Source organism: Castor canadensis, chromosome 2 (assembly GCF_047511655.1).
Source record: "Castor canadensis chromosome 2, mCasCan1.hap1v2, whole genome shotgun sequence".
Taxonomy (NCBI): Eukaryota; Metazoa; Chordata; class Mammalia; order Rodentia; family Castoridae; genus Castor; species Castor canadensis.
The window spans coordinates 22,019,157-22,046,385 of record NC_133387.1 but is presented as its reverse complement, the minus strand read 5'-3'; the positions used below and the strand labels follow the sequence as shown (position 1 = coordinate 22,046,385).

General features: G+C 37.4%; 1 protein-coding gene across 4 annotated transcripts in view; it reads right to left on the bottom strand.

Moving 5' to 3' along the window:
* The window catches only part of Chchd3 (coiled-coil-helix-coiled-coil-helix domain containing 3), a 290,446-nt gene that overhangs the window by 54,839 nt on the left and 208,378 nt on the right, over positions 1 to 27,229 (bottom strand). For all 4 annotated transcript variants that reach the window (XM_074062814.1, XM_074062832.1, XM_074062823.1 and 1 more), the window contains one exon: positions 3,854 to 3,924. In XM_074062814.1, coding sequence (XP_073918915.1) covers positions 3,854 to 3,924 — 71 coding nt within the window. The remainder of the gene's footprint in view (positions 1 to 3,853; positions 3,925 to 27,229) is intronic.

Genomic DNA, 27,229 nt, shown 5'->3' with positions numbered 1-27,229 from the left:
AGATAGTTGCTGGAGAAAAATGATACAGGTATAATAACAAAGGCTACTTTCTAAAACACTAGCTCTTGAAATTCCTTCAGTGTGTGAAACTTGATATTTCTGTGTGTAATGAAGTTAGTCAAACAGCAATGTCTGAGGGCACAGTCTCGACTGCCCTCACTTTTGAGACAAACAGCAAGTTAGCAGGGTTCCCAAACTGCCCTAAGGATCAATAATTCACTAAGAACTCATAGAGCTCACTGAAAGCTACTAACTCACAGATAAGGCTTATTACAGGGAAATGATACAGAAAATTAGCCAAAGGAAGAGGTACATAGCAGCCTGGGAGGGTTCCATTGTCCCCTGGAACCATTACTGTCCTGGTATTACTGAGTGGGAATCCATATGGAGGGCTGTGAATCCAAGAGCTCATCCCTACTGCAGTGTGCAGTTGTATTGGGCCTCACTATACAGCTTCATTGGCTGACTGCCCACATGGTTCAGTCTCCAGCATCCCAACTCCACTGAAACCCCATCAGCTGAGGGAGAAGACACCACGAATAACAAATTTCTATCACTAGGGAAATTCCAAGGGTTTAGGTTACCCCACTCACCCAAGCCCAGATGTCTCCTCAGTAAGGCCACATCCTTCCTACCCAGTTGGACCAGATGAAAAATAGAATCTTATAAAGAATATTATTTTAAAAAGGTAAGAGAGGCTGGTAGAGCAATGGCTATAATTCTAGCTACTCAAGAGGCAGAGATCAGGAGGACAGCGGTTCGAAGCCAGCCCAGACAAATAGTTTGTGATAGCCTATCTTGAAAAATCCCATGACAAAAAAAGGGCCGGTGGAGTGGCTCAAGGTGTAGGCCTGAGTACAAACCATAGTACGGTTAAAAAAAAAAAAAAAGGTAAGAGAGAATGATGTAGAATGGATGAATCTGAGCTACTGAGGAGAAAAAGATTGGGAGAACTGAGGTTTGAGGCTAGCCCAGGCAAAAAATTAACAAGCCAGACAGTGTGGTATGTGCCTGTATGCTGGAGACATAGGTAGCAGGACTGCAGTGCAGGACTGCAGTCCAGGCCTGCTTGGGGGAAAAACAGCCTCTATCCGAAAATAACTAAAGTGAAAAAGGGACAGGGATGTGGCTTAAGTGGTAGAGTACCTGCCTAACAAGCACAGGTCCTGAGTTGGAACCTCAGTAGTGCCACCTCCCCTGCAAACCAAAAAAGCAAAACAGAGGAAAGGACACTATCCAGGTTCTGTTTAAGACTGAGTCTAACCCATAGGCCTGTGCTGTCTTGTAGCGGAAAAGTATTCCTGTAGTCTCTCATTCTGAGAGCCAAACCCAGACATGACAGCTGGGCAGGCTACACGTGAGAATTTTCTCATCTAAAAGCAGACATATAGCTCTCTATAAAATTCAGCTTCTGCTAATTTTCTAAACTGCTAAACGCATAGTTTTGGTTCTTTTGCCCCTTCTATCCAAACACTATTAGTTCAATTGTATCCTTCTCTCCCTCTAATTCATATGCTGAAGTCCCAGTACCTCAAAATGTTACTGTACTTGGAGAGTTTTTCAATAGGTAATTAAGTTAAAAATGAGGTCATAAAGGTAGGTCTACTCCAATATTTCTGTACTTATTTATATAAATATATTAAAAACACCCCAGAAGATAAGGACACAGACATGCAGAGGTGAAGGACACAGACATGCAGAGGTGAAAGACACAGGGAGAACATGGCCATGTACAAGCCATGGAGAGTAGCCTTAAAAGACCCACTATGTCAACACCTGGAGCGTCCAGTCTCCAGACCAGTGAGAAAATAAATAAGCCACCAGTCTTTGGTGCTTTACAGCTTTGGAAAACTACAGTCAACCACCAATCCATGTCCAGTTTTTCACAACCATTTAGCACCATTCTCTTCCTTTTCTCTTTCACTTGTGAGTACTCCTATCAGGTACTTCTGGTTCTTGGTTGTCATGGCCCCAACCAAACCTCACATCCGCTGTCAGAACACTATTCCTAGGAGTACAGGAGTCAGGATGCACAACTGGTCAAACACCTCCCAGAGAATTCTTGCTAACTAGGACCAAGGTTCCCAGTCCAGCAGCTAAGGACCTACTAACCACTCCAGCTCTATCTTGGACTAATCTTCCTGAGTCAAGCCCTTGATCGTCACTAAAACAACTACAGAGCATGATTTTTCTCCCAAATGTCTTTCTTTTCTACCTACTCAATACCCTTTTCAGCCCTTAATCAAACACCATCTTTATGAAGATTTCAGAGATCATTCTAGTCTGAATTGATCTCTGATTTATCTTAAATTTTAGTTATTTTTATGGCTTTCATCTCATAATGAAAAAATACAGTGGGTGCCAGAGTCAAAAGTTCTCACAGCACATACATAGAAAGGTTAAAATATGTTACTTTACCATTGGGGGAAAAGAAACACAAAAGCTAAAAATACATATGTAGAGTATCTTTTAATATCAAATATACCCAACTGATAAGATGGCACATTAATATTATACATTTTTGGGGGGTTTCTTTTTGGCCATACTGGGGTTTGATCTTAGGGCTACATACTTGCTAGGCAAGTGCTCTACCATTTGAGCCACACCCCCAGCCCTTTTGCTTTAGTTATTTTTCAGGTTAAGGTCTTACATTTTTCCCAGACTGGCCTCAGACTGCAACCCTCCTACCTATGCCTCACATGTAGTTGAGATTACAGGTAAATACAACAACACCTGACTTATTTGTTGAGATGGGGTCTTGCTTGTCCAGGTTGGCCTCCAACTGTGATCCTCCTGAGCTCTGCCTCCACAGTAGCACTGATTACATAAGTGAGCCACCCAACCTGTCATATTAATCTTTTTAAAGTGAGATCTGTGATTCATTTCTAGATGTTTCTCTCTACTACCCCTAAGAGTCAATTTACTAAGGAAGACTGGCAGTTTTTATCTGTTTAAATATACACGAAGCCATCTTTTTTGCTAAAAAAAAAAAAAGCAATTTAATCAACATTAAAATAACACTAATATCTATTACCACACAAATTGCACTGTAGCAGAAACAAGTATCTCTACCTTGAAGTTTAATCATTTTATAAAATACTTATAAACATGTACAAGGAAGGAGGTCAGAGCTCAGTGCAATGTTTTAACTAAGCCTGTCACAACACCTTTTTTTGCTTCACTAATTTGCACATGCACTAGTAACAGAGATTATACAATGAAATCATTTATATACTCAGGAAAAAAGCTGAGTGATGTCTTCTTTCCTATTGTGAGAACTGGCAATAAAGACAACATATAGGCTATGGGTCACGGTCACACTGATCCATCAATTACAGAACATTCATTCAAACATTCCAAGGATTAACAGAGGTAGCAATCTAACATCACCCACACAATCAAGGGGAAGGTAAAGTCTACTATTTAAATGCTTTCAAGGTACATGAAGAAATAAAAGTACTTTAAACATTGAGAAAGGTAGGTATCCAAATTTGGACATACTAATCATTTTGCTATATAAAAGTGAATGCTTTCAATGTTTCTATTAATTGAGGGAGCAATTTAACATTACCTTCATAAACAAGGGCCTTCCCTCTTTTATTTTATGCCAAATGAAAATTCTATCACCATTGCTTTCATTTTCCTTAGTTCATAAAATACACTGAATTTTAGCAAGTTTTCACCAAATATCCTTTTCTTTTATCTGGATGTCTCTGCAGCAGGTAACATGGCCCCATCTTGACCAACCAAAAACATTTCCAAATATTCTATAGTCCACAAACTATTCCTATGCAAAAAGCAACACAAGTGCTTTAATCTTAAAGAGTATATTATAGTGGCATTAAAAACTCACTTGAACTTCGCTTCTACCTCTTCAGCAGCTTTCTGATATTGCTCGGTGGTGACTTTGTAGAACTCTGAGCTCTGTGGACCAAGATTAGTAACAGTTTTAATTATCCAAGGAGAAAAAAATGTGTGGAAGACTTACAATTTCAAAAAATATATCCAATCTTGTTTCAGCCACTCAGCAGTAGAAGGAATGCTTGCCTAAGTGGCATGGATACTAACAGAAATACATGTAAGGCTATTTATTTAAGTAAAAATACCACTGCTGATAAACAGATTAAAACTTCAGAACAAATTTTTATAGTAATAATTCATCATTATTTGAGGCTTCTGAGAAAATATCTAATATATAATTGAAAGACAAAAAATAGTATTAAGAAACAGATTACTTGAATACTAATTATTGTAATGAATAAAAAACCAGATTACTTGGATCTATGTTACTTGTACTCTACCACTGTGAGGTCAAAGGATGCTTGAGGTCAAACAATGAAATTCATACACATTCATATTTGCCTTTTAGCCCATCAGGGTTCCAACTTGGATGGTGGAGGATTATTTCTTTTACATAATATTTTGTCTTCAAGATGGGACTCTATATGAAACAGAATTTCACTCCATAATTACAAGAGCATCAACATCTATAACATTCATCAGTAGGAATGAAGGAGCAGTCTTAGGTTATTTTAATACTAAAAGTATCCACTGTTACATGAACATCTAAACAACATGAACCAAGTTGCAGTGACAAGTGATCAATTTCCTAGGGCAATAAAATTGAAAATGACCCATTATGACTAGCTAGTTTGAAACCAGTAATGTTATTGGGGGTGAGAGGTGGGAGGGGACACAGGATACCAGAAGACCTCAGATTCAATGAAATCTCCTGCAAAACACATGGCAATGCCAAAGAACACAACACAACACAGAGGTCTATTATGCACCTTCACTCCCTAATCACCCAAGTTTCATGTGCGTGGTAGTTTATTTTTTAATAAATCATTGTTGGTTGGTGAGAAAATGAAAATGAAATCCTCTTCACACAAGCGACCCCTTTACATTTAAGAATCTGGGTTGCCCAATGATAGTCACATCCAGGATTCTAGAATGCAGATAAAATCAATAGATATGTGATTAGACAGCAGACTGAGGGTGGCTGGAGCCATGGACAGGTCACCATTTGTGATGATGAATGGCTTTCTATCAGCCTATAGTCCCCTACGATGCTAACATTTACTATAATCTTATTTGGGCTATGATTTATCTTTCTTGCACCTGATCAATAAAGATGAACAGAACAGTTGTAAAGATCGATTGTAATTTTTTATCATTTTCAAGCACAAAGGTGCATTTCTAACACAAAGACAGTATTCCAAGTGTACTGCTTCTGCATTTTAAAAATGCAATTTTAAGTGATCAACTGCAGTAGTCTATATGCTGAGAGGTTTTAATTTATCTGTAGATCTAAAGCTATCAGAAAGCCATTTGTCTTCTTGGATACTATAACTCTAGGTTATGTCACACCTTCCTATCTGTTCCACTCATAAAATTTTCCTTCCTTTAAAATATACACCAGTCACAACATGTTTGGCTTAATCTTTTCTTTGAACCTTTTTAACAAAGAGGCAGCAACAAAGGCAATTACTAATCTATCTCTAATGATGAGAAACTCCCAAATTACTGTGATTACCTGTCAAGTGGGCATTATGTTACTAAATTATCTACTAAAATGCTGGCAAAGCAACAACATCTTGATTAATAACTTCATTTATTTTAGCAATGACACTGTAACATCTGGACAGGACTGAATTGAAAGATCTGGTTTCTAGTTCTGTTCTGTGACCCTCAGTAGCTCTTTCAACCTCCTCCAGCTTCCATTCCACTGTTCCTATATATGGATAATAACATTTGCACTGTTTATATCTACCCAACCTGTTTTAGAAATCACATAAAATATGCAATAGAACTGTGAAACCTTTAAGTACTGTTGCTTAGTAAGATTAAATAATAAAATAATTTTGGAAGAAAATAACTAATATGGAAAATTCCATATTGGGCACAAATTCTAAATGATAAAAAATAAATATGAAGTTTTCTAACAACATTGATGCATTGAAACAAGATTTCGATAAAAATTGGTGAGCTCCTCTCTCCTTTGTAATGAGGTAAAATGATACAGATTTGTGTCAAAATTTCCCTAGCATGTTAAACACCAAAAAAACTGTACCTGTATATGCATGCAAACTTAGCATACAGTTGTCATATTAAAGCTTTATTTATCTCCATACTTCCACCTCAGTGACCAGATTTCCATATTGCAAACATCTTTCTAACAATGAAAAGTCCCCAGGAGGCAGCATTGTCTTAATACTGAGGGAAGAAACACAAATGCACTCAAGATATGCACAGTGTTAATTTAAGTATTTACTTAGTCATTCAGCAACATCTTGGCAAATGAGACCCTCGAGAAGTTAAGAGAAACAATTACAGTGAAAGGACACAAGTGTTACTAAAGTTCAGAAATAACAGAGATCTCCTTTGGCCTCAGGAAACACTGAAACAAAACAAACCAAAACAAACCACTACCCATTCAAAATCAAAGAGAGAAAGTCTCAATACATTTGCTGATGGGAGATTGAATAAATACTGGGTATTCATATTTTGGGAATTTATAGAGTAGAGAAAAATAATGACAGATGTATAAATATACAGAGAAAAGAAGCACATTGATGATATGTGGTAGGATGCAATTTATACCAAGTTTGAAAAAGTGCAGAATAATGAATAGGAATACTAAATAACAAATTCCTTTGATTATCTACCTCCAAGTGGCAGCAGATGTGCAGAAGGTCAGAGTACCAAAGAAGGAAGAGAGCATGGGGTTTTCACTGCATTGTTCTATTCCTTAAAATGAAATATGGCATGCAGCTAGCTGTTAGATTGGTTTTAAATATTTCTTAATAATATAAAAACTGTATTAATCAGCCTTATGCGAACAAAGCGGCTAAGTAGTAACAATAAATTATTTCACTTGGCTAGTACATAAAAGTATGTCTGGAGGAGAGGGATATATGCTGAAGAGGTTGGCAAGTGGAGATTTTATATATTCTTTCATACTAAGCTGCTATACTTTCCATCTTTTTGTTGTGAAATAATTTCAGACTTACACAAAAGGGGAATAAATAAGAGATCCTCATGTATCATTCAGCTTTCCCTCATATCAATAGCTTAGGCACAGTGCACTTAGCAAAGTAGTCGTAGTCATAGTAATTGGTATTAACTAAAGTACAAACCATATTTGGACTTTCCACTAATATTTTTCTGTTTCAGGATCTAGCACTTAGCTGCTCTAACTCCTTAACCTCTTCAGTCTTCTCTTGTCTTTTATGACTTTGACCTGCTAAAGGACACTGGTGAGATAATTTGCAGAATGCCTTCCAATGTGGGCTTGTTTGGTCATGACTGGGTTGAGCTCATGCGTGATCGGAAAGAATTTCATAGAAGAAATGGGCTGTTTTTTTTGTGCATGACCGCAGGGACTATCTTAAGTTGCCGGATCTTTCCACTGATGTTGACCTCGATCACTTCATGATCACTAGATCACTTGTTGACCTGGTGTGGCAAAGATTCTCCACAGTAAACTATTTTTCCTCTTGTAATTAATCTCTTGCAAGTGATACAGGTACACTATGAAAATGCCCTGTTTCTCATCAAAGTTTTGTCATTCATTGTGTATCCATTGATGAGTCTTGTCTACAAAAATGACTAATTGTGGTGGTCTTTTGATGCACTTAGTTTAAAATGACATTATTGTACACTTAGATCTTAGTAATATAATGACAATATTCATTTCCTCTTTTATTCAATTATGAATAAAAAGCCTTTTGAAATAAAAATCTTCAGAGACTGGGTAGCTGTTCTCAGGCAAGTATAAATTCCCCATAGACTCATCATATGGAATGGGAGGTAAACAAAAGAGGGGACAAAGAGGAGAAGTTAAAGAGCTAGACAGGGGCAGAAGCTGCATGGTTTTTAAAGCGGCACTGGAGTTTGAATTCAGGGCCTTGTGCCTGTTAGGTGCTCTACCACTTGTGCTATGACCCCAGTCTCTTTTGCTTTAGGTACTTTCTAAGTCGGGTTTTGTGTTCTAGCCCATCCCCCTTCCCCCTTTAAATCACGATCCTCCAGATTTCAGCCTCCCAAGTAGCTGGGATTACAGATGTGAGTCACTGTGCCAAGCTGGAAGTTACATACATAGATTAGTGTGGACCCTGAGTGAGGATGACATGCAAACTCGTGAAACATTTCATATTTTTTATGATCAAAGTATGTCATGTATGAAAATGTCACAATGAAACCTACTTCTTTGTACAATTAACATATGCTAATAAGAAATAAAAGCACATCTGGGAATGGTGGCTTATGCATGTAATCCCAGCTACTTGGGAGACAAAGGTTAGGAGGCTCGTGGTTTGAGGCCAGCCTGGGCCAAAAGTTAGCAAGCCTCCATCTCAACAAATCAGCTGGGTATGGTGGTACACAGCGTAACTCCTATTACATGGGAGGTATAGGCTGGAAGATAGTTGTCCAAGATGGGCCCTGGGCAAAAACACAAGACCCTCTCTGAAAAATAACTAAAGCAAAAAGAACTGGGGGCACGACTCAAGTGCTAGAGTGCCTGCTGGCAAGCCAACCCAGAGGTTCTGAGTTCTAACCCCTGTACTTAAAAAAAAAGTGAAAATAATTTAAAAAGACAGAGTCAAAAAAGAGCAGATGGGAAAAGATACTTATGATTTTGCAAGGTGATCTTTCCAATGAATGATTATTGCTTTGTGTAAAAGCTTACCACTTCTATGTCTGTAAGAACCTTGACAGACTACAATTAAAAATATCTCCACTTACACTCATATTCATGCTGCATAGCTTCTTCTGCCTCATCAACAGCAAAAAAAAAAAAAAATCATGATTTTCCCATTGGTAGTATGGATTTGTGGCAGGTAAATGTGATTTAAATCAAGTATTAAGGGTCTGATTTATTAATTTCTTCCTTCAAGACAGAAACTTTTATTGATGTAAGTATAAAACATGTATTCCACACTGAGATTTTCTTTAAGAAGGTAGAGCTCATAGATTCAAAGTACAATAATGGCATCTTTTAGATGTTGTAGCACTATCTAGTCTGATAAAGGCTGTCTGTCCTTATCAAGTGAAATGAGTTCCTAGGAGGTGAACTGTCTCCAAAATAACAATATAACTCTTTATATTTGGGAGATGTTTCTGTCACCTATACTAGGTGACAAGACGTCATTGGAAATGACAGACATTTTTATTTTCTATATTAAAACATCTTCCAAACTAGGGCACCAGGGGCCAATTACTGGAAATAGAGACAGTAAACAGAGTGGAGGAGATTGTACCACTGGATAGAGTTTTTAATCTGTTTCATATAAAACATGAATATCTTGTCCACAGCACTCTGCACTTTGCAGTATAATTCTTAGCAGTACAGTGTGCTTTTTAGGAACACTTCAGGGCAGACTGCCAAACCATGGCTCTACCCTGTGGGATTAAACAAGATATTTAAGCTTAAAGGTTGCCTCAATGTCTATAAAATGGGGATAGTCACGATGATTTCCTACTAGGATTCTTTGGATCTGAAGTAAACATCTACATGTAAACCTGCCCATGAATCAGACTGTGCTTGTGACGTGATCTGGCCAATTCCAAAACCAAAGTCTCTCTCTTGGAATCCTGCCCAGATGCCATGTCAGTAACCCTGCTGACTTGATGGAATACTAAAGACTGCAAGTTATCCTGGCTGAGGGTACCCTAGTCCGGCCAAACCTCAGGCAACTCAACAGGAGTGAGCCCTGATGAGGCCAGAAATGCCAGGTGACACTTGCACAAACTGGTAATCTGCAAAATTGGGAGATGAGTGAATGGTGGCTCTTTTAAACAACTACATTTGGGGTGATTTGTTATACGAAAAAGGTCCGATCATGCTCTTTCTGTGTTCTTAGACTATTACCAAAGCACTTACCATACTATACCAAGAATATATGTTCCCATGTGGCCTCCAACAAGCCCATAAACCTCCTCAAGAGTGGGCACCTTGTCCTCTTCATTATACTAAGAGCACTCAGCAAAACACATGACAACACACAACTTACTGAAATACCGTTAAAGTGGCACCAGTAATTCTGAATTGCACTTTAATATTTTCTCTTATTTATTTTAAACAAGGTGGGTCAGAGATAAGTCTAATGTACATGAAATAATATAACAAGGATATGATAAAAAGTACATTTATTAGGTCTCCCACTTCAGCCTACAATGCCTATACACACAGACATGGATCTCATTTAGGATTGTATTCAATTATAGTAACAGTACAGTCAGAGCCCAAGTTGCGAACAGTGGCTGGAATAAGAAAGGTGAGTTGTTTTTTTTTTAATGAATAAGAAGTATGTATGCTGGAAACATAGGGCTGATGTAGTGGCCTATGTACATCATCAAATAGCTGGGCCCCTTTTTTTTATCCTTTCCTAGCCTCCCTTAGCATTTAGTTTTTATCCTCATAGTCTCAAGATAGCTACAGTACCTCCAGTCATTATGACCATGCTCTAAGGAAGGAAGAGGGAAAGATAAAGGGAGGTGGAAGTCTTCTCCAGAAGCTCCCACTTATATCTCTGTGGCTTGAATCATATATCATGCACAATCCTGGCTGAAAAAGAGGCTGGGAACCTGAGCATTTCTGTTTTCTCATGTCCAGGGTAAAGAAATAAGGAAAGTGTAATGGATTTTATTGAGTCAATTTATCATACCTGCCAAAGAGTTGACGAACAGCACAAAATCATGTACAAATCAGTATGGTTGGTTCTAGATGCAAATATTCCAATTATTCTTCTGAACATCCCTTAAGCTCCTAACTTGGGGGTAGGGATTTACCTACTGATACCAAGAACAGAATTTTAGACAGTGTAGGAGGGGAAAAGGAATCAACAATGGTGGCGTCTTTGGACTGTGGCCCATGTGTTTGAGTATGTGATACACACTATTTTCCATTTTCAGAAAGTCACCCTTTAAAAGTATGTATTAAAATGTACAATGCACAGATACACATTAGTGCTAGATTTGAAAAGTATCAGTTTTCAAGTTCTAAATTAGATCAGAAGAAAACATGTACACACAAAATATCCTTGCAGTATTTTCTCTGATTCTGAATCTTATTTCTGCTCTCTTGTAAGCACTCTATGATCATAACTGTAGCACAGAAGAGAAGAACAAGTCATAAAGGTCAGAAGAAAAATTTGTTAACTACCTCTTGGCAGATCTTTTACAAAATGCTTCATTGGAGATAAGGGCATAACTAGATAACATACCACAGCAGAAGCACCATTGAAATTGTAGTAGTCAGAGTATATCACAGAGAACAGCTCAGATGAGAGTGAATGGCAGAAGGAAGAGGTCTGATCCTGGGGTGTGTGCCCACAGACCAAGAGTGTGACTCTTCCTCTTTTTAGGCTGAATGTAACTACCCCTAGCAACCACAGAATCTCCTGGCCTATACCCACCCAAATGTAAGTTCCATTCTAGTGGCTAGCCAACTCAAACAAAGATCCAACAATGCAAACAACAGCATTCCTATTGTTGAGTAGCTAGGTTCACAACAGTTTTATTTACATGTCTTGCTATTATAACACTCACCCACGAACAGCATTATAACACATCATCAGCCAGATGTATATAGGTATATTTTCCCCAAGGTGAGAAAGCAAGCATTTAGAAACTTAATTTAATGCTGCATTAATTGCAGCTCAGATACAAGTTGAGGCACAGAAGCAATAAATTAATCATTTACTCAATGGCAGCAGATAGTCAAAAAGAATTCTTGTCTTTTTTATTTACATATGTCAAGAGACTGACTCTGCAATGTAACTACACTTTTACCATAACAATTTTAAAAGCTACACAAAACTTTTTTTTCAAATCACTAATGGTCCAAATTTAGTTTATCTATAGTTTTTTCTCCTAAGAAACCTTCTATCAAAAAGCCTAATGTTCTTTTGTTGTGCCTTCCCTGTGTCCCCTACATACTAGGGTGGGCAGAATAACTGTGGAAGAAATGTGAAATTCTTAGTAAGACAGGAGGACTCTAAATAGAGGAGCTGGCATCTTAAAGAATCTTTTATTAGTGGAACTTCTGAAACCCATGGCCTTGAAATGACTGTTTACCAACTCTCTCTCTTTTGTTTAATTGTTTATTCATATGTGTTTTGGTCCATACATTGTTTGGGCCAAACTGCATCTCCAACATTCAGCATTGTGGTCTGTTTTGTGAAAGCGCTATACTCAAAAGGGTAGGAATTTATTTAGGTACTCCTCAATTTCTGCTAAATGGCCATTTGTGAATATCCATAAGTGTATTTTAGTTTTTCTCAGCCCTATTTTTCCAAATCCCTATCACTAGTGATCAATAGTAAATGGCTAATTTAGCACTTTCTATTGATTCAAAAATCTTATTACTTACTACAGTAAAGATAAAGATCCCCTGTGGGGAAAAAAACATCAGTGGCTTATACCAATTTCTCTCCTTCCTCCTTCAATAATCCTGATTTTAACCTGGACATAAATGAGCATATGGTCAACCAAACCAAATTTTCAAGCTGGCTTCCAGTTAGGCTGAACTGGGAGCAAAACTCATATGGGCTACTAAAAGGAAGCTCACATCAGCTGGCAGACAAGCTCTTTGCCTTCTCTCTCTCTCGCTTAAATCTTCAGTTTGCAATTTTCAGTCTCCTTCTACCTCTCTTCTTGTCCAAAGAATAAGGAGAATTAAAATAGCGCCACATTTAACTCTAGCATCAAATCTTACCATTTCAAAAAAGCCACATTTCATGAAAACCCCATTATCTCCTGGGTATCTTGGCAAAATTAATAAACTGCTTTTATAATTACCCTTTCGTTCCATCTTTACTCTTTCTCATAAAAGAAACAGGAGCTTTAGAAACTTCACTAGTTAGAGTCTCATGTTTCTTTCTTGACTTAGTCTTCTAAATAAAACAGGAATCCTAGATTCATTGACAGCCTTGCCACTACCCAAGGATAACCTCAGCTAAGTTATTTCATGCCTCAGTTTCTTCATCTGGGCAATTTCAATAAACAGTTGCAACAAAAATTCACTTGGCATTCTAAGTTTTCTTTTATTTGTTCTTCTCATTCCGTAAACATTGAAGGTCTGTACCAGATGCTATGCCAGGAATTTGGAATATAACAGCAAGTAGAGACATGACCCTACTAGGGAATTTATGGCACAATAGGGGAGACAGACATAAACTTAAAAATCATTTAAATAAATATATAATTAGTGAAGCACTGCAGTGCCATAGGATCACTTACGAATTTTTTTACTTCTAGGAAGGGAGTTTTAATTTCGCTAGCTATTTCAGTCAGACAATTCAAGCTTTGTCTCAAAATTCTCTCTACTTGTAAAAGCTTATTCTGACCTCTTTACCAATAAGAGAGATGTTGATAAAGATCTCTTATCTTGATATTAAAAAAAAATCCAAGAAACCCAGAGAGATGAAAACAAAAAGATGCAAAGTACGGTATATACTTCAAATAATGTATTTTGTAAAGATAGAAGCATATTAACAACACATGCATGCATCCAGAAATGTTATGCAAGTAACAGTTGTTGCCCCTGGGAGGAGGATATGAGGAGACAGTTTACCTTTTCATTGGCTTTTAGCATTGGCTTGTACACTTTTTTTTTTTTGAAGAAAACTAATTGTGCCTTCAATTCCAGCAGGTATTACACAGAATTCTTATCCTGCAAGAAAGTTAACTTACGTAGATAGTACTGGGAAAGTGGTCCTTTCCCACCCACAGCACTGGTTTGCCATGTTTAAACTGAAATATGCTATTTATCCTAAAAGTATGGCATTAATTTTTCTCAGTATTATTCTTTTCTATATAATGCCACTGAAGGTCTTACATCTGTTTGTAGCTCTCCCTGTGAAAAAACAGTATCACTCTTCTACACTCACCTTTCAGACTCCTTTATCACACACTTGAGACCTTTCTGCTCTTGCTATAGTTGTGCGTCTCTGTTTCTTCTACAAGGGTGAGTCAAAGCAATTTCACAGTTATCAGAAGGGTTATCAAGAGAATTTACCAGGATGTCTTGTAAGACCTGTGGAGTATCTCTTAAATTACTGCATGTTACTACCACAGGCACCTCTCATTCTAGAGGGCTCTGTGATGCGACACAGTCACTCTCAAGGTCATAAGTCTTCCTTGGGAAGTGCTCAGTGAGGTGAGGCTGCGTGCACATTTAACAGCACATCAGTGGATAGCTTCATACAGAAGCTGTCATATCGATATTACCAACACATCTCAGGCTGTGTGTCACTGTATCCTAGCCAGGCTCATATCTGCTTTGGAAAGGAACTCCATAAATCTAACAAATTCTCTTGTGTTTACTTAGCACAAGTGCTGGTGCAAGCCCTCTTGAAAACTGAGGAGGAAAGCCAAAAATGACAATTCTTACTAGAGAGGAAGCAGTCAAAGATTAGCTCAGTTACTAGTAACTACTGAGCTCTTTACTAATTCCCAGTTTTACACTAATGCACTGAAGAATTTCCAGCAGATGCTCACTTTGGTGATCTTGGCTTACTCATTTCACCTGATTTCCAGCCTCTGTCCACACCACTTAATTCATTCAAAAACCACTATTGTTGGTGAGTAAATATGGCCAGGTGCAGGGGCAGGCTTGAGGGATGGAAGGCTGAAAAGATCTTGAAAGTCTAGTGGGTAAAGTGATGTTAACAAAAAACTAATTATATCATACAAACACAACTGGCTTCAGTTCTGTCATCTTGTTAAGTCTTGAACAGCTCCATACTGGCAAATACTATAGGAAGTAGGAAGCTTTGTCATTCAATCTAGTGTTCCTCACAATTGTTAATGTCTATTCTACTGACTGAAAATGTGATTATATTGATCACAGAACAGAAAACACAATTTTTAAAGATTCTAATTCACAGAATTAGAGAAGACCTCTGAGATCATTCTCCTGGAATCCAGATTGAGAAGTTCTAAGTGAGTTTATCTGCCAAACTTTACCTTATTAAGAATTAACTTTCTAAAAGGAATTCATAGCCAACAGGTGAGGGCAAGAAGAATGTTTCCCAAAGCAAAAGATATGCAGAGGGAAAGGGAAATCTCTGTGTCAGGGAAGAAAGGGATGCTGAGGTGGTAAATGGAGAGGCCCAGACAAAGCTTGTCCTCAGCTCTTTTTTTTTAAACTAGAGCCTGATTTTTAAGTGTATCATTGCATCAGATGTCTGTAACAAGATGAGAAAGAGACCTATACCAATAACTCATTCTGGCCCAGAAATTCCACTTAAGAAGAATTTTCCTGAAAATTGAGCAAACCTTTGAACTCTTCACAGACATGACAGAGCTGGTTGCTTTGCTCCTTGGCATTAGCTGAGCACTAACTTGAAATGCATCAAATCTATTTGCTCAGAAATAATACCTTGCCATCCCCAGAGCAAATAAGCTGCTCTTTTGAAGGGTGAGTACCACAGACAAGCTTAGATCCCAAACCATGTGCATCTCTCTAACAGAATAAGATGATGAAAAAAATGCTGGCTGACCTCAGCAGAGTTATGAGCTATACGCTTAATAAGGAGCTGTTTCAACAATGGAGATAAGGCAAAGCATTCTCGAGCTTCAAAAGATAATTTTATCACCATGCCCAGAAAGTTATTTGTGTTGCCTCTTAAGGTAACAAATAACACTACTTGATGAGCAAAATAGATTTACTCATTAAGAATTGTGGTGCTCACCCTTTTAATGCATATATTTAACTCCTATATTCAATAAAGTCTTAGGACCTTCATTTAATACCCATGTTTAATAAAGTCTTGGGATTGGTGAAACGGGCACAGAATCACCATTAGTGATAATTTCTCCTTTGTGAATCTACTTTTGTCACTGACACTGTGCACTATAAGAGGTCTAGCTAGGAGAAAAACTGAAACTGAATGAAAGGCAGTATTTTAAAAAGAATTTTATCATTTTCTAAACAGATATTTTACAGAAAATACCATTCTTTAAAATCTCCTGATTGCAGGACTGGGAAGGTCTAGACTACAGGCATTTAGGACACAACTTCCTGAACAGCAGTATTTGAAAAGTTTGTAATGCAAAAATTGGTAAATTAATTTCATTTTCTTCCTATGAAGTTGGTTTTCTTTGCTTTTTACATTTATTTATTTTTATTATTTATTTATTTATTTTTTTTGGTGGGAGTGGGGTTTGAACTCAGGGGTTCTTCATGCTTACTAAGTAGGCATTCCACTGCTGAGCCACATCTCAAGCACTGTTTTGCTCTGGTCATTTTAGAGAGGAAGTCTTGTGAATGACTTCCTGGTCTGGCCTCAAACCATGATCCCGTGGATCTTGGCCTCCCAAGGAGTTAGGGTTACAGGTGTGAGCCAACAGGGCCCAGCTTCTTTGCTTCTTTCACGTAGACATGTTGAGTGTCAATGAATGTATGAGGAAACAGGCTCCCTCGTCATGTGCTACAGGGTATAAATAGGAGCAATTTATGGCAACTTGTTTCAAATGACTTTCAATAATACACATTCTGACTCAAAGTTTCATTTCTAGAAATGTATAAGATAATCATGGATGTATATAAAATTTGGCCATAAATTACTTCACAGAGTTCATAATATAGAAAAATGAAAACAAATTCAACTACACAGGATAGCTAAAATAAGCAATAGATCATTCACATATGGAATGATAAGTATTGTTTTGGGTTTTTTCATTTATTTGTTTTGATGTGGAGAAAGGAAATGTTTGAATTTCTTTACATTTTAGCCCTTGGTAAACAGATGTAAGAATAAGGTCAGTTACACAGGTGTTACGATGCTCCAACCTGTACCGGCTTTCCATCCAAACAAAATCTACAAAACTCTGTCATTTCCACATGCTACAAATGTATCTCTCTATAAGGCCAAACCACATGAAAGCAGGGATTGATTTTTGCAGCTATAGGGCAAATGTATTTTAAATTAAAAAAGGTTAAAACCCTAGTCATTCTTGCAGTCTCTGAAATTCTTCTGCTACTTGATAAGTGGGTTAATATTCATTCTTTATTCACTCAAATACTTACTGACATCCAACTTCTATGGTGGGGGGGGTACTAGTAGTTGCTGAGGGGATATTTTTAAAAACTAGTTATGCAATTCCAGTGTTTACAATCTACCAGGATGTAATACTCACATGAAAAATCCCTGGAAACTGAGTCACTAGAGATTCTCCTTTATAAGTGAACACAATTCCATTAGAGCAAGAGTTGAAACTATTGGGAGGCTAGAGGAGCTGTGGGATCCCAAATAATAAATATTGTCGGCAATCAGTCATTACTTTTTTCCATCTCATTTGATTTTAAGATAAAAACCAGCCAAAGAGGAAGTAAGCTTAGAAGCTATTGTCTTCATTTTCACCACAAGGAATGGCATATTTGACCAAGTTTACACATTTGCTTGATATTCCATAGGTTATCAAGTACTAGAATAAAATCAAAATTAGTCTAAATCTTACTGCTCCAAGTCCAGACTACAAGACTTTATGTCTTGAGATTTGTAGTTACTTCAGTACAAAGCAAGAGATGATGCCCTACTGAATACTTGACAAATTCATGCTTTATTTTAACTATGAAGAACTTATACCTATCTAACAGTCACATAAGAAGGAATTGTAACATCCAAGCAATATGGATGATACATCATATCTTAAGTTTTAATATCCTCTATGGATCTGAGCACAAACTCAGATGTTAATAATAATGGTGACATGGTTTCCCCTACTGCTATCAACATATAGAAAATTATATAGGTGAAAAGAAAAGTCAGTCTTAATTTAAGGGTTAAAAATCCCAGATAGGAAAAGGAGAAGGATTTCAAAAGTGGCAAAGAGACCACTTATCCATTTCAAAGATGTATTTATCTTTTTGTATTTCAAAGGAAAGGTCTTTTGAAAGATTTGGCATAGAAATATGCATGTGAATAGAGGCACACTGAAAAGTCTTAGCTTTCAGATATAATGGCTTTCCTTAGAAAGCACTGTGCAGTGTAGGATTCCTCAATCTCAAAGGTGCATTTCACATGCTGCCAAGTACACTAAGGGCCCTGCAGTATCCTTCTGTCCAGCTTCTATCTGATGGCTCCTTATCATTTTCCTGTATGACTTAAACTCTACTACCTACCTAAAATTATCATCCCTCAAATATAGAGGTGTGTTCATATGGTATTGAATATGCCAGAATGTATCATATTTCTTTTAAAAAAAGAGGGGGTGGGTAGAATGGAGAGGAAAAGATAATTATGGAGGACACAATAAGCATGAATATTTCTAGAAATATTCATGAAAATCTGTCCCTGAAAAAGTCTGGTATTTGTTAGCCAATCTTTTCCACGACTTCTCAGAGTCGTTCTTAGAAAGAGCCCACAAAAGGGTGATAACAAAATGCATCTCATCAAATGATCTTTCTTTCTGGCATCATGCTGCTCTTTCATAATCTTCCATGTGGGTTGCAACTCTCCTTCCAAGACCTATCTCATTCACTCTATCTTAATTACAGAGTGCATTCTGCCAAGTCCAAGTCCAAGTCCTTTCAAGCAAGACCTGTAAGCAACAATGCATCCATCCACAAGGGACAAAGAATATTCTGTTAGTCTCTACAAATGAAGATGCAGGGGACTTAAGGAGTCAAGGCCTACAAAGGTGTTTGGAGAATAGCATATTCACCCCACAGGGAAGAGTTCTTCTGTAGTCTGAACATATCTCAAGGAAAAGAGACTGGGTCTGCACTTTTGAAAAAAGGTCTTTACTAAAAAGATAAATGTGAAATACAAATGGAATGTGGGGTAAGCAATGTGAATTAAGGCCCTGAAATGATTCCTTTTCCTAGCACACACTCACAGAAATTACAGAGCACAAAAAGTGTACAAAAACCAGGCTGTGTTTGAATCTCAGCTTATTGCTCAGTGTGACCTAAATGTAACTACACCAAATCCATCAGCAGTGAGATGTAAATGGCCTTGTGCTAGGCTTAGTTTCCCTAGGCATTCTTTTTGCCTGGTGAAAGCCCTTTCTCCAATAGGAGGCCAAGTTATTAAGAAATTGTTTGTCATCTTAGATTGGATTGATCATTTGTTTTCCCGAATTCTTTTTCTCATCATTTACTCATTACACGCCTCCTCTTGATGGAAGGAGACATTTATTAGCTTCTGCATTTATTGCATTGGCAAACAGAAACATTCTGCTGCATTTCCTGGGGGTTCACCCATTTATCTATTGAATAAGAGACTGAAGTTTTCTGCAGGGCAGAAAAATTAAAATATCAGTCAGGATGACAGCTGGGAAAATGAGGGTCTCTCTATGACAAGAAAAATGCTTAAGCTTTTGGTTTAGCGAGGAGCTACGATGTTATTTCACCAAACTACCACTTCATATATAACCAAAATTGTGGCTATTAGCTGATAAACAAGTATTCCAAATGTGTAGTAGCCATGGTACACTGTAAGGACTCTGAGATGCAAAGCTTATTGCTATTTAAAATGGAAAATATAAGAAGATGCTTTTAAAGATCCATTTCTATAGGGAGCTAGGGAGAGTGTACTGTCTTACCAAATCTATGAAACAAAAGCTAGAATCACAGAATCTTAAGTTGAGAGGGACTTTATAAGCCACTGAGTCCTTCTGCAAGAATCTTCTTTGAAGTAGCCCTGAGAAGATCACTCTCATTTACCTAAAACACTGACAGTGATGAGGAAACTGGCATATGTCACAGTGCAGCCTGTTTGAGAGCTGAAGACCTCTGGTTGGCAGGGAGTAGCTTCTAAAGGTAGTCTGAGAAGCATGAATTCAGGCAAGTCACTCAATCCCTCTAGGTCTCAGGGTCCTTATTCAGGCACTCATTACCCTTATGTTGAAAGAACAGGCTGAAGGCCTAGCTACAGATTATTTGATTTAGCAGCCATCCCGGGATAACTGTCTTTTGACACCGTGCCTTTTCGTAAGCAGAGCCGACACACATGCCCATAATTCTCCATGCAGAAATGCAAGCATTCCAATCAGCAAGTCAAAGCTCATTTCTAATATATCTTTCTTCAGTTCTTTTTGAATTCATTCTTCACTTCCTTTTCCCTTGGCTTTACTACTTTAAACCAACTTTAACTATACACCTCTCATTCTTGCTAAAAATCAGGAGCAATAATACAACAGAGAGTTCTGTTGAGGCTATCAGCCACGAACGTAACTCCTCCAGCAGCTGGCTAACTTGAGCCCTGCCCTACTCATCCTAATTCTCTGTGATCAACTTCCTAACATTCTGGGTCTGAGCCCTCAGCTCAACAAAGCATCAACAGCCTAGTATTGTGCCAGGTACTAGTTATTCAAGGAAAAATCAATTTCTAATCTTTTGTTGCCTGACAGATCATACATTACAAACTCTCAGCTTTAAGCAGGGTATGGTGGTACACTTCTGTAATCCCAGTACTTGGGAGGCTGAGGCAGGATGATAGTAGAGTTTAAGGCTTGCTTGGGCTATATAGTGAGACCCTGTTTCAAAAAACAAATGAAACAGGTGGGAGGGGGGAAGGGAGAAGAATAGGAGGAAAAGGAGGTGGAAATCTGGAGGATTTTGGTTCAAGGCCATCACAGGCAAGAAACTTTGCTAGACTGGATCTCAATAGAAAAAAAACTGATGGCACACACCTGTTACCCTAGCTACAGTGGAAAGCATAAAATAGGAGGATCATCGTGGTCCCTATTGGCCTGGACATAAAGCAAGACCCTATCTCAAAAATAACCAATGCAAAAGGGGCTGGGGAGAATCACTCAAGTGTGGCCCAGTAAGTATGATGCCCTGACTCCAACGCCAGTACTGCAATATCATCATCATCATCATTACCACTACTACCACCATCACCTTTACAAATCAGTGACATCTTCTAGTTAAGTGTTCACATAGAGCCACCCCCCCCATACACACAATAGCTCTTAAATCTGACAGTACTTGGAGAATCAAACTGTTTTTTACACTTATGTTCAGACTTCAACACTGATCAGTTGAATTCATACACTGAAGCCTCAGTTTACCATCTGGACAAGATCCTCATTCATTCAACCAAGGCCTTAGTTATCATTAGTGAGCCAGATGGAAGCAAGCAACATACAATGGACTTGCTCATTTCACTAAAATCCCCCTCATGCATGTAACAATAGGTTAGCAGGCCATGAAATAGCAATAAAACTTTTCAAAGATTAAGTCATGTCCTTCTCTCAATATACTTAACATCAACATAGAGGATGCTGCATTAAAAAAAAAAAAGATACCTGATCCCAAATGATCAAGATGCTGGAGTTTCTCATATTTGTGTTATCTTTTCTATAACCACTTAGGATACAAGCAATCTAGGTTCTTTAGAAGAGGCTCAAAGTTTAACAATTTCTACAGATTGCATTATACAACATAGGATGATGAGATTATTCAATTTACTTTCATCACTTATTTTATTCAAGTAAAAATCTTTCTGGAAATGCCCTTATTTTATAAAGATAAATTCATCAAAATACATCACTATATTTAAGGTACTATAGGAGAGGACCACAAAAGATCCATACCATATGACCCATCCTCAACCAATGCAGAATCTGCCAGGGAGGTTAGCTGTGTTAATAGTGGTATTTTACATTCGTTGATAAAAGACTAAGTGCCAGGCATTATACTGTGCTTTGTTTGTATTTTATTTTATATTTATTTTATTTGAGAGAGTCTTGCTAAACATCCTAGACTGGCCTCTACCTCCTGATACTCTTGCCTTTGCCTTCTGAGTGCTAGAATTACAAGGTATGTGCCACGATTCTCAGTGTCTATTCTGTACTTTACGTAGATTGTCTCGCTTAAATCTTATAATAACATCATCAAGTTGGTATTATCACCAGTCTCTGGATGAGGAAACTGAGGCCAGAAAACTTGCATCACAAAGCAAAAAGCAGACAAAAAAAATCATAAAGGAAAAATTGGTTAGCAAGTCAAAATAAAAACCATGTACATCATGGTTTTTTTTAGAACATCAATCACAAAATTCAAGAAGTATTTTAACTTTATAAAAATTGAACTTAATTATACTTAGATAAGTCAAGATTTTGCTTGTAAAAGATGCTCTAGCATTTCTCTAGCATAGATTCCCATTTCCTCCAAGATGATGGAGACCTGTTTCTCTGTATTATTTACTATCCAATCTCAACAGAAGAATCCTCTGGCATACTCTTGTCCTCCTCAAAGAAGTAATCATCCATTCAGACCTCAGGGCTTTACTTAGTCTCTAAGGAAAAATCTTCCAGTCTTATGGCTTTATATTCTCCCCATGGGCTAGTAATTCCCAAACTTACATACCTGGCCCATACACTGCCTCTGATTCCATATACCATGGTTCAAACATCAAGAACTCGCTATTAAGAGGCACCCCAAATTTAAATTGATGAAAACACCATTTGTGATTTACACACCCATAGTCATGTCCTTGCTTCAACAAGCAAACTTATTTTTGCTGGACTGACGTAGTCAGTACCTGGTTCTACCTTTCGTCTGTTTGCAAGAACCAACTTTCTTCTTTCTCTCTCTTCTCATCTTATATCCAGTCTATCACATCAAATGGTCCAAACTCTGCTTTCTGGTCATAATTTGCCTGTTTTTACTTAACAGGCCGGTAACGGATTTGAGGATTTTGACCTTATTCTAAGGGCAGTGGGGAAACTAAGGATTCTAAGCAAAGAAATTATGAACCCAACTCATTCTTAAAAGACTACTTGCTCTTCTTAGAAGAAAGGAGAGTGATAATGGGAGCACAGACTGGAGTGAGGACATTAATCAGGAAGCAATTACAAAAGTTTAGATCCAAGGTGATGGAGACTTACAGAAAGCAGACAAAATTGAGCTACATTTTCAAAGTAGCTTCTGTTTTCTTTCTTGTCTTCCATTCACTAGACTCTAAGCTCTATGAGGATAAGGAACATGTCCTTCATGTTTACTTCTATTTCTTGTGTGCCTGTAATTGGAAGTCAACAGATGTATGTGCAACCAAGTATCCTCAGCAATTTCTGGGAAATTAAAAAAAAAATGTCTAAAGCAGGGGTTGGCAAACTTTTTCCATAAATGGCCTGGTAGTAACTGCTTTAAGCTTTAGAGGCCAAATGGTCTCTTGTCACAAGTGTGAAAATAGTCAGAGAAAATATGCCAACAAAGGAGTGTGGCTCTGTTACAACACAATTATTTATGAATGCTAAAATATGAATTTCAGAGAATTTGTATCATGAAATTATTCTTGTTTCCTAAACCATGTTTAGGTTTAGGAAAATTGTGCTTAGAATGTAGGCCATTGTTTGTTAATACCCTGATCTATCCAAGACGTAAGCATCAGGAGTCAAGGACTCTGGAGGTGAGGAAATATTAAACTAGATGGTTAGTATAACTGTTATTGAAGAATTTATCATACTGTAAAACAATCATACATTTATCTCCTGTTAGCCTACTGGACCTACAGAAAAAGAACCATGGCCATGAATCTTGACATGGACACTTAGTATTTGTTGATAGGAAGGGAGGGAGGGAGGGAGGGAGGGAGGGAGGGAGGGAGGGAATACTTTGATTTTAAGGCTGCTATATTACTTGAATACGAGAATGGAATTCTGTGATCTGCCCATCTGGTACCTCTCATATAAGTAACAGAAAGGTACTTCAAGTCTGAAAAGAAAGACAAGAGTTTCTCTCTCTCTCCTCTCCTCTCTCCAGTCTCTGCTCTCCCCTCCTGCCCCTCCCACCCAATGGGATTTGAATTCAGTGCTTTAACTTTTGAGGCAGACACTCTACCACTTGAACCACACACCCAGTCAGTTTTTAGGCAGGGTCTCATGTTTTTGCCTGTAGCTGGCCTTAGACCATGATCATCTAACTGTACCTTCTCTATAGCTGAGTTCACAGGCACACTCAACCACACCTGGCTTATGGAGATGGAGTCGTACTGACTTTTTGCCTGGACTGGCCTTGAATTGCATTATTCCTACTCCCTGCCTTCTGAGTAGCTGGGACTGTAGACATGAATCACCACACCTTCCCTATTTTCTCCTGATTCTGGTAGTATTTGACCATGTTGAGAAATACATCAATTTAAAAAACATTGAGTAGTGATATGACAAACATAAGTCTTAAACTAAAACAATGGTTTGACAAATTACAAAGACTCTAAGAGAATGCAAATAGTTTTGAAAACACTTTTGTATTATCCTGTATGTCATCCTTCTTAGAACAAACACTGTATTTTCAAATACAATGTCAACAATATCTATTAATCACAAGAATGAGTTCCAACCATACATCTCACTCATTAATACTTCATTTTTCTATAATCACAAATGTTAAGAGAAACCAGTAAAAATGAATTTTAATTTGTCAGATAAGAGGGCAATGATACAAAGTTGTCTTTAAATACTTTATAAATTATGACAAACATACAACAAAGCAGAATGAAATAAACTGGTATCTTCTGAATAGAGGGAAGAAATGAGAGTGATAACCATTTTAAGGATGAGGAATTAATGAATCCCCCGAAAGTCCAAAAGAGCCACTCTACCTTTTGTAGCTGTCGGCCCCTGCTATAGTCTCAGCATAGCTGGGAAGCCTTCAGAGAGTTTCATCTTTTTCTGTTTTAATGATGGGGAAGAGATTAGAGGCCAACGAGGCACTAAGAACAAAAAAGGAGGAAGGAAAATTCTCCAAAAGGTGAGAAGAAAAACAAAACCAAAACTAGTTACACAATAAAAAGTAGCCAGGCACAAATAATGGCTTTCAGGCCTTCTCTGTTTTGATATGGAAATTCTCTATGAAAAGGAGGGAAGGAAACATGTGGTGGTGGTGAAAACAGATCTACCCTGCAACCCTATAGATCTGTTTACAATCTATGGATCCTGGAGGAACTTTTGCCCAAGTAACATTAGAACATATCTGCGGCTAATCTACATATTGCTTAGCTTTGGAAGGCACACAGAAACAAACAGCCAGCTCCACTCCTCTGGTCTAATGCAGCAAGAAGTTGAGATGTCGGGTTGGACTTCCAGGCCTCAAATCCTGGCTCAACTACTTCCTATCTTCATGATCTTAAATAAAATACATACCATTACAGCATCTCACTCTACTTGCATATAAAATGAGGATAGCAGCCCTGGGCAGCTGGAAAAATTAAATGAAATAACGTACTACTGGCAAATGGTAAATTCACAATAAATTTTACTCTTCATTTTAAATAGCTAGACAGGATTATTAATGTTGACATGGGTTTGGGAAAGGCTTGAGGAGAGGCATAGAGAAAATTGTGGGTGCATTTTCACTTGACAAGGAATCCAAAACAACAACAACAAAAAAACCTTCAATATTCATTTACTAGATTCCCAGTGCCTATTTACTATCCATCTAGAAAAAAAAGGATTAGAGTCACTGTTGAAATCAGAGTAGCATTTGAACTCAACATAGAAATGATCTGCTAACAAAGTGCAGACCAAAATAAGCACCATCTGCTAAGGCTTAGCAAGCCAGATACTGTATGTGAAAAGCAAACCTGGCACTTTCATAAAAAAGCGTGAAGAATACACTAGAGTGGCAAATGGCATGGAGTCAATGCAAGAGACTGGGGCAAGTAGTGTTCATCAGAACATGCTTTTTCCCCAGATGCAGGATAAATGTGGCTCGTTTATTCAGTTACCAATTATGTGAAACAGAATTTCCCAACTTATTACCATATACATTTTTAGAATAATTCTTATCATGAATTAATTTTCTTTAAGGACCTCATCACCACTCGACATATAAACATGCATATTTCAGACTGTCTAGCATTAAAAGATTGTTAACTATGGAAAGATGAACATTTGTCTGTTTTGCCCTCTACTGTATCCCCAGAGCCTAAAAGGGAGCCTTACACATAGATGGCGCTAAGTAAAATGAATGACTGAGCCTAATGAACAGCTATGGTGAAAATAAAGCAATGAAAGTTGAAAAAAAAAAAAAAAACAAAAAACCCACTTGATACAAGTCCTAAATTGTTAGCAACAAAAGGGTACTGAAGTGTTGTTAAAACTAATAAAAATATCATTAAGGTAATAATTCCTTTTTAAAAGTTTACAAAATTCCCAAGCAAATTATCTAAAAGTAATCTGTATCTCATATGAGAGCAAGAAATTGGAGAATAGTTATTTCTGAAATCAACAAAACTTACAGAGTAACATAGAAGGTAGTTTTACAAAAATATAATTTTACTTTTTTTTTTTGGCTGCACTTGCACTTAAACTTAGGGCCTCACACTTGCTAGAAAGTACCATTATCACTTGAGCCAGCCCCTTAATTTTACATGTTACCTGAACTCAGTAAACATGTCTCTCTCCCTTAAATTGTCTACAAATAAAGTTACTACTGGAAATATGTTAACTAAGAGCCAGCATCTCAGTTACTTAAAAAATTTGCCATGAACGTAAGGCATTTTTTTTGTCATTACTGATTTTAGGAAAAACGAATGATGAGACATGTAAGGCAGAAATATTATCTACCAACGCCCTGTTCTGCTGTATGGATAAACTTCTAAAAAAGTACTTTTCTCAAAAGAGAAATGATTTTATTTGGAATAGTGTGTGTGTGTGTGTGTGTGTGTGTGTGTGTGAGAATCCAGAAAGTAGATTATACAAAATAGGCTATGGGAAATTTTTTTTAATGGCAGCGTGTTTTTCAGTATTTTACCACATTTTGTGCCACAGAGAAAATAAGAACAAAAAACAATTTGAAACAGTTGTGTATACCTTTATCGTGACACTGTAATATATTCAAATAAAAGGACATTCACCCATAATTAAGAAACTGAGTTTAATCTTTAATTTATATTATAACAAGTGTATACTTTAGTCATTATAACACACTTGGACTTCAGGGATTAAAAATATAACACCTATGGATATGAAAGATAACTGAAGAGGATGAACTAATATTCATTTTTTTAGGCAGATACACAAATGTCAATGGGAAGTTGTGAAGAAAATATAAAAATTAAATTACATGAGAACGATATTAGAGATTTATATGGAAAGATCTTTTTAGATGGTTATTGCATGGAGAAATTTTTAGACTAACACATTTCCTCATTTAACTTTAATGACAATTCCCTAATCTCAAGATTAGTCAAATAAGAACTTATTAAAAAAAAGTCCATCTTAAGAAAGATAACACTGCCTACTGTGAATTTTTTCTCTGAGCTGG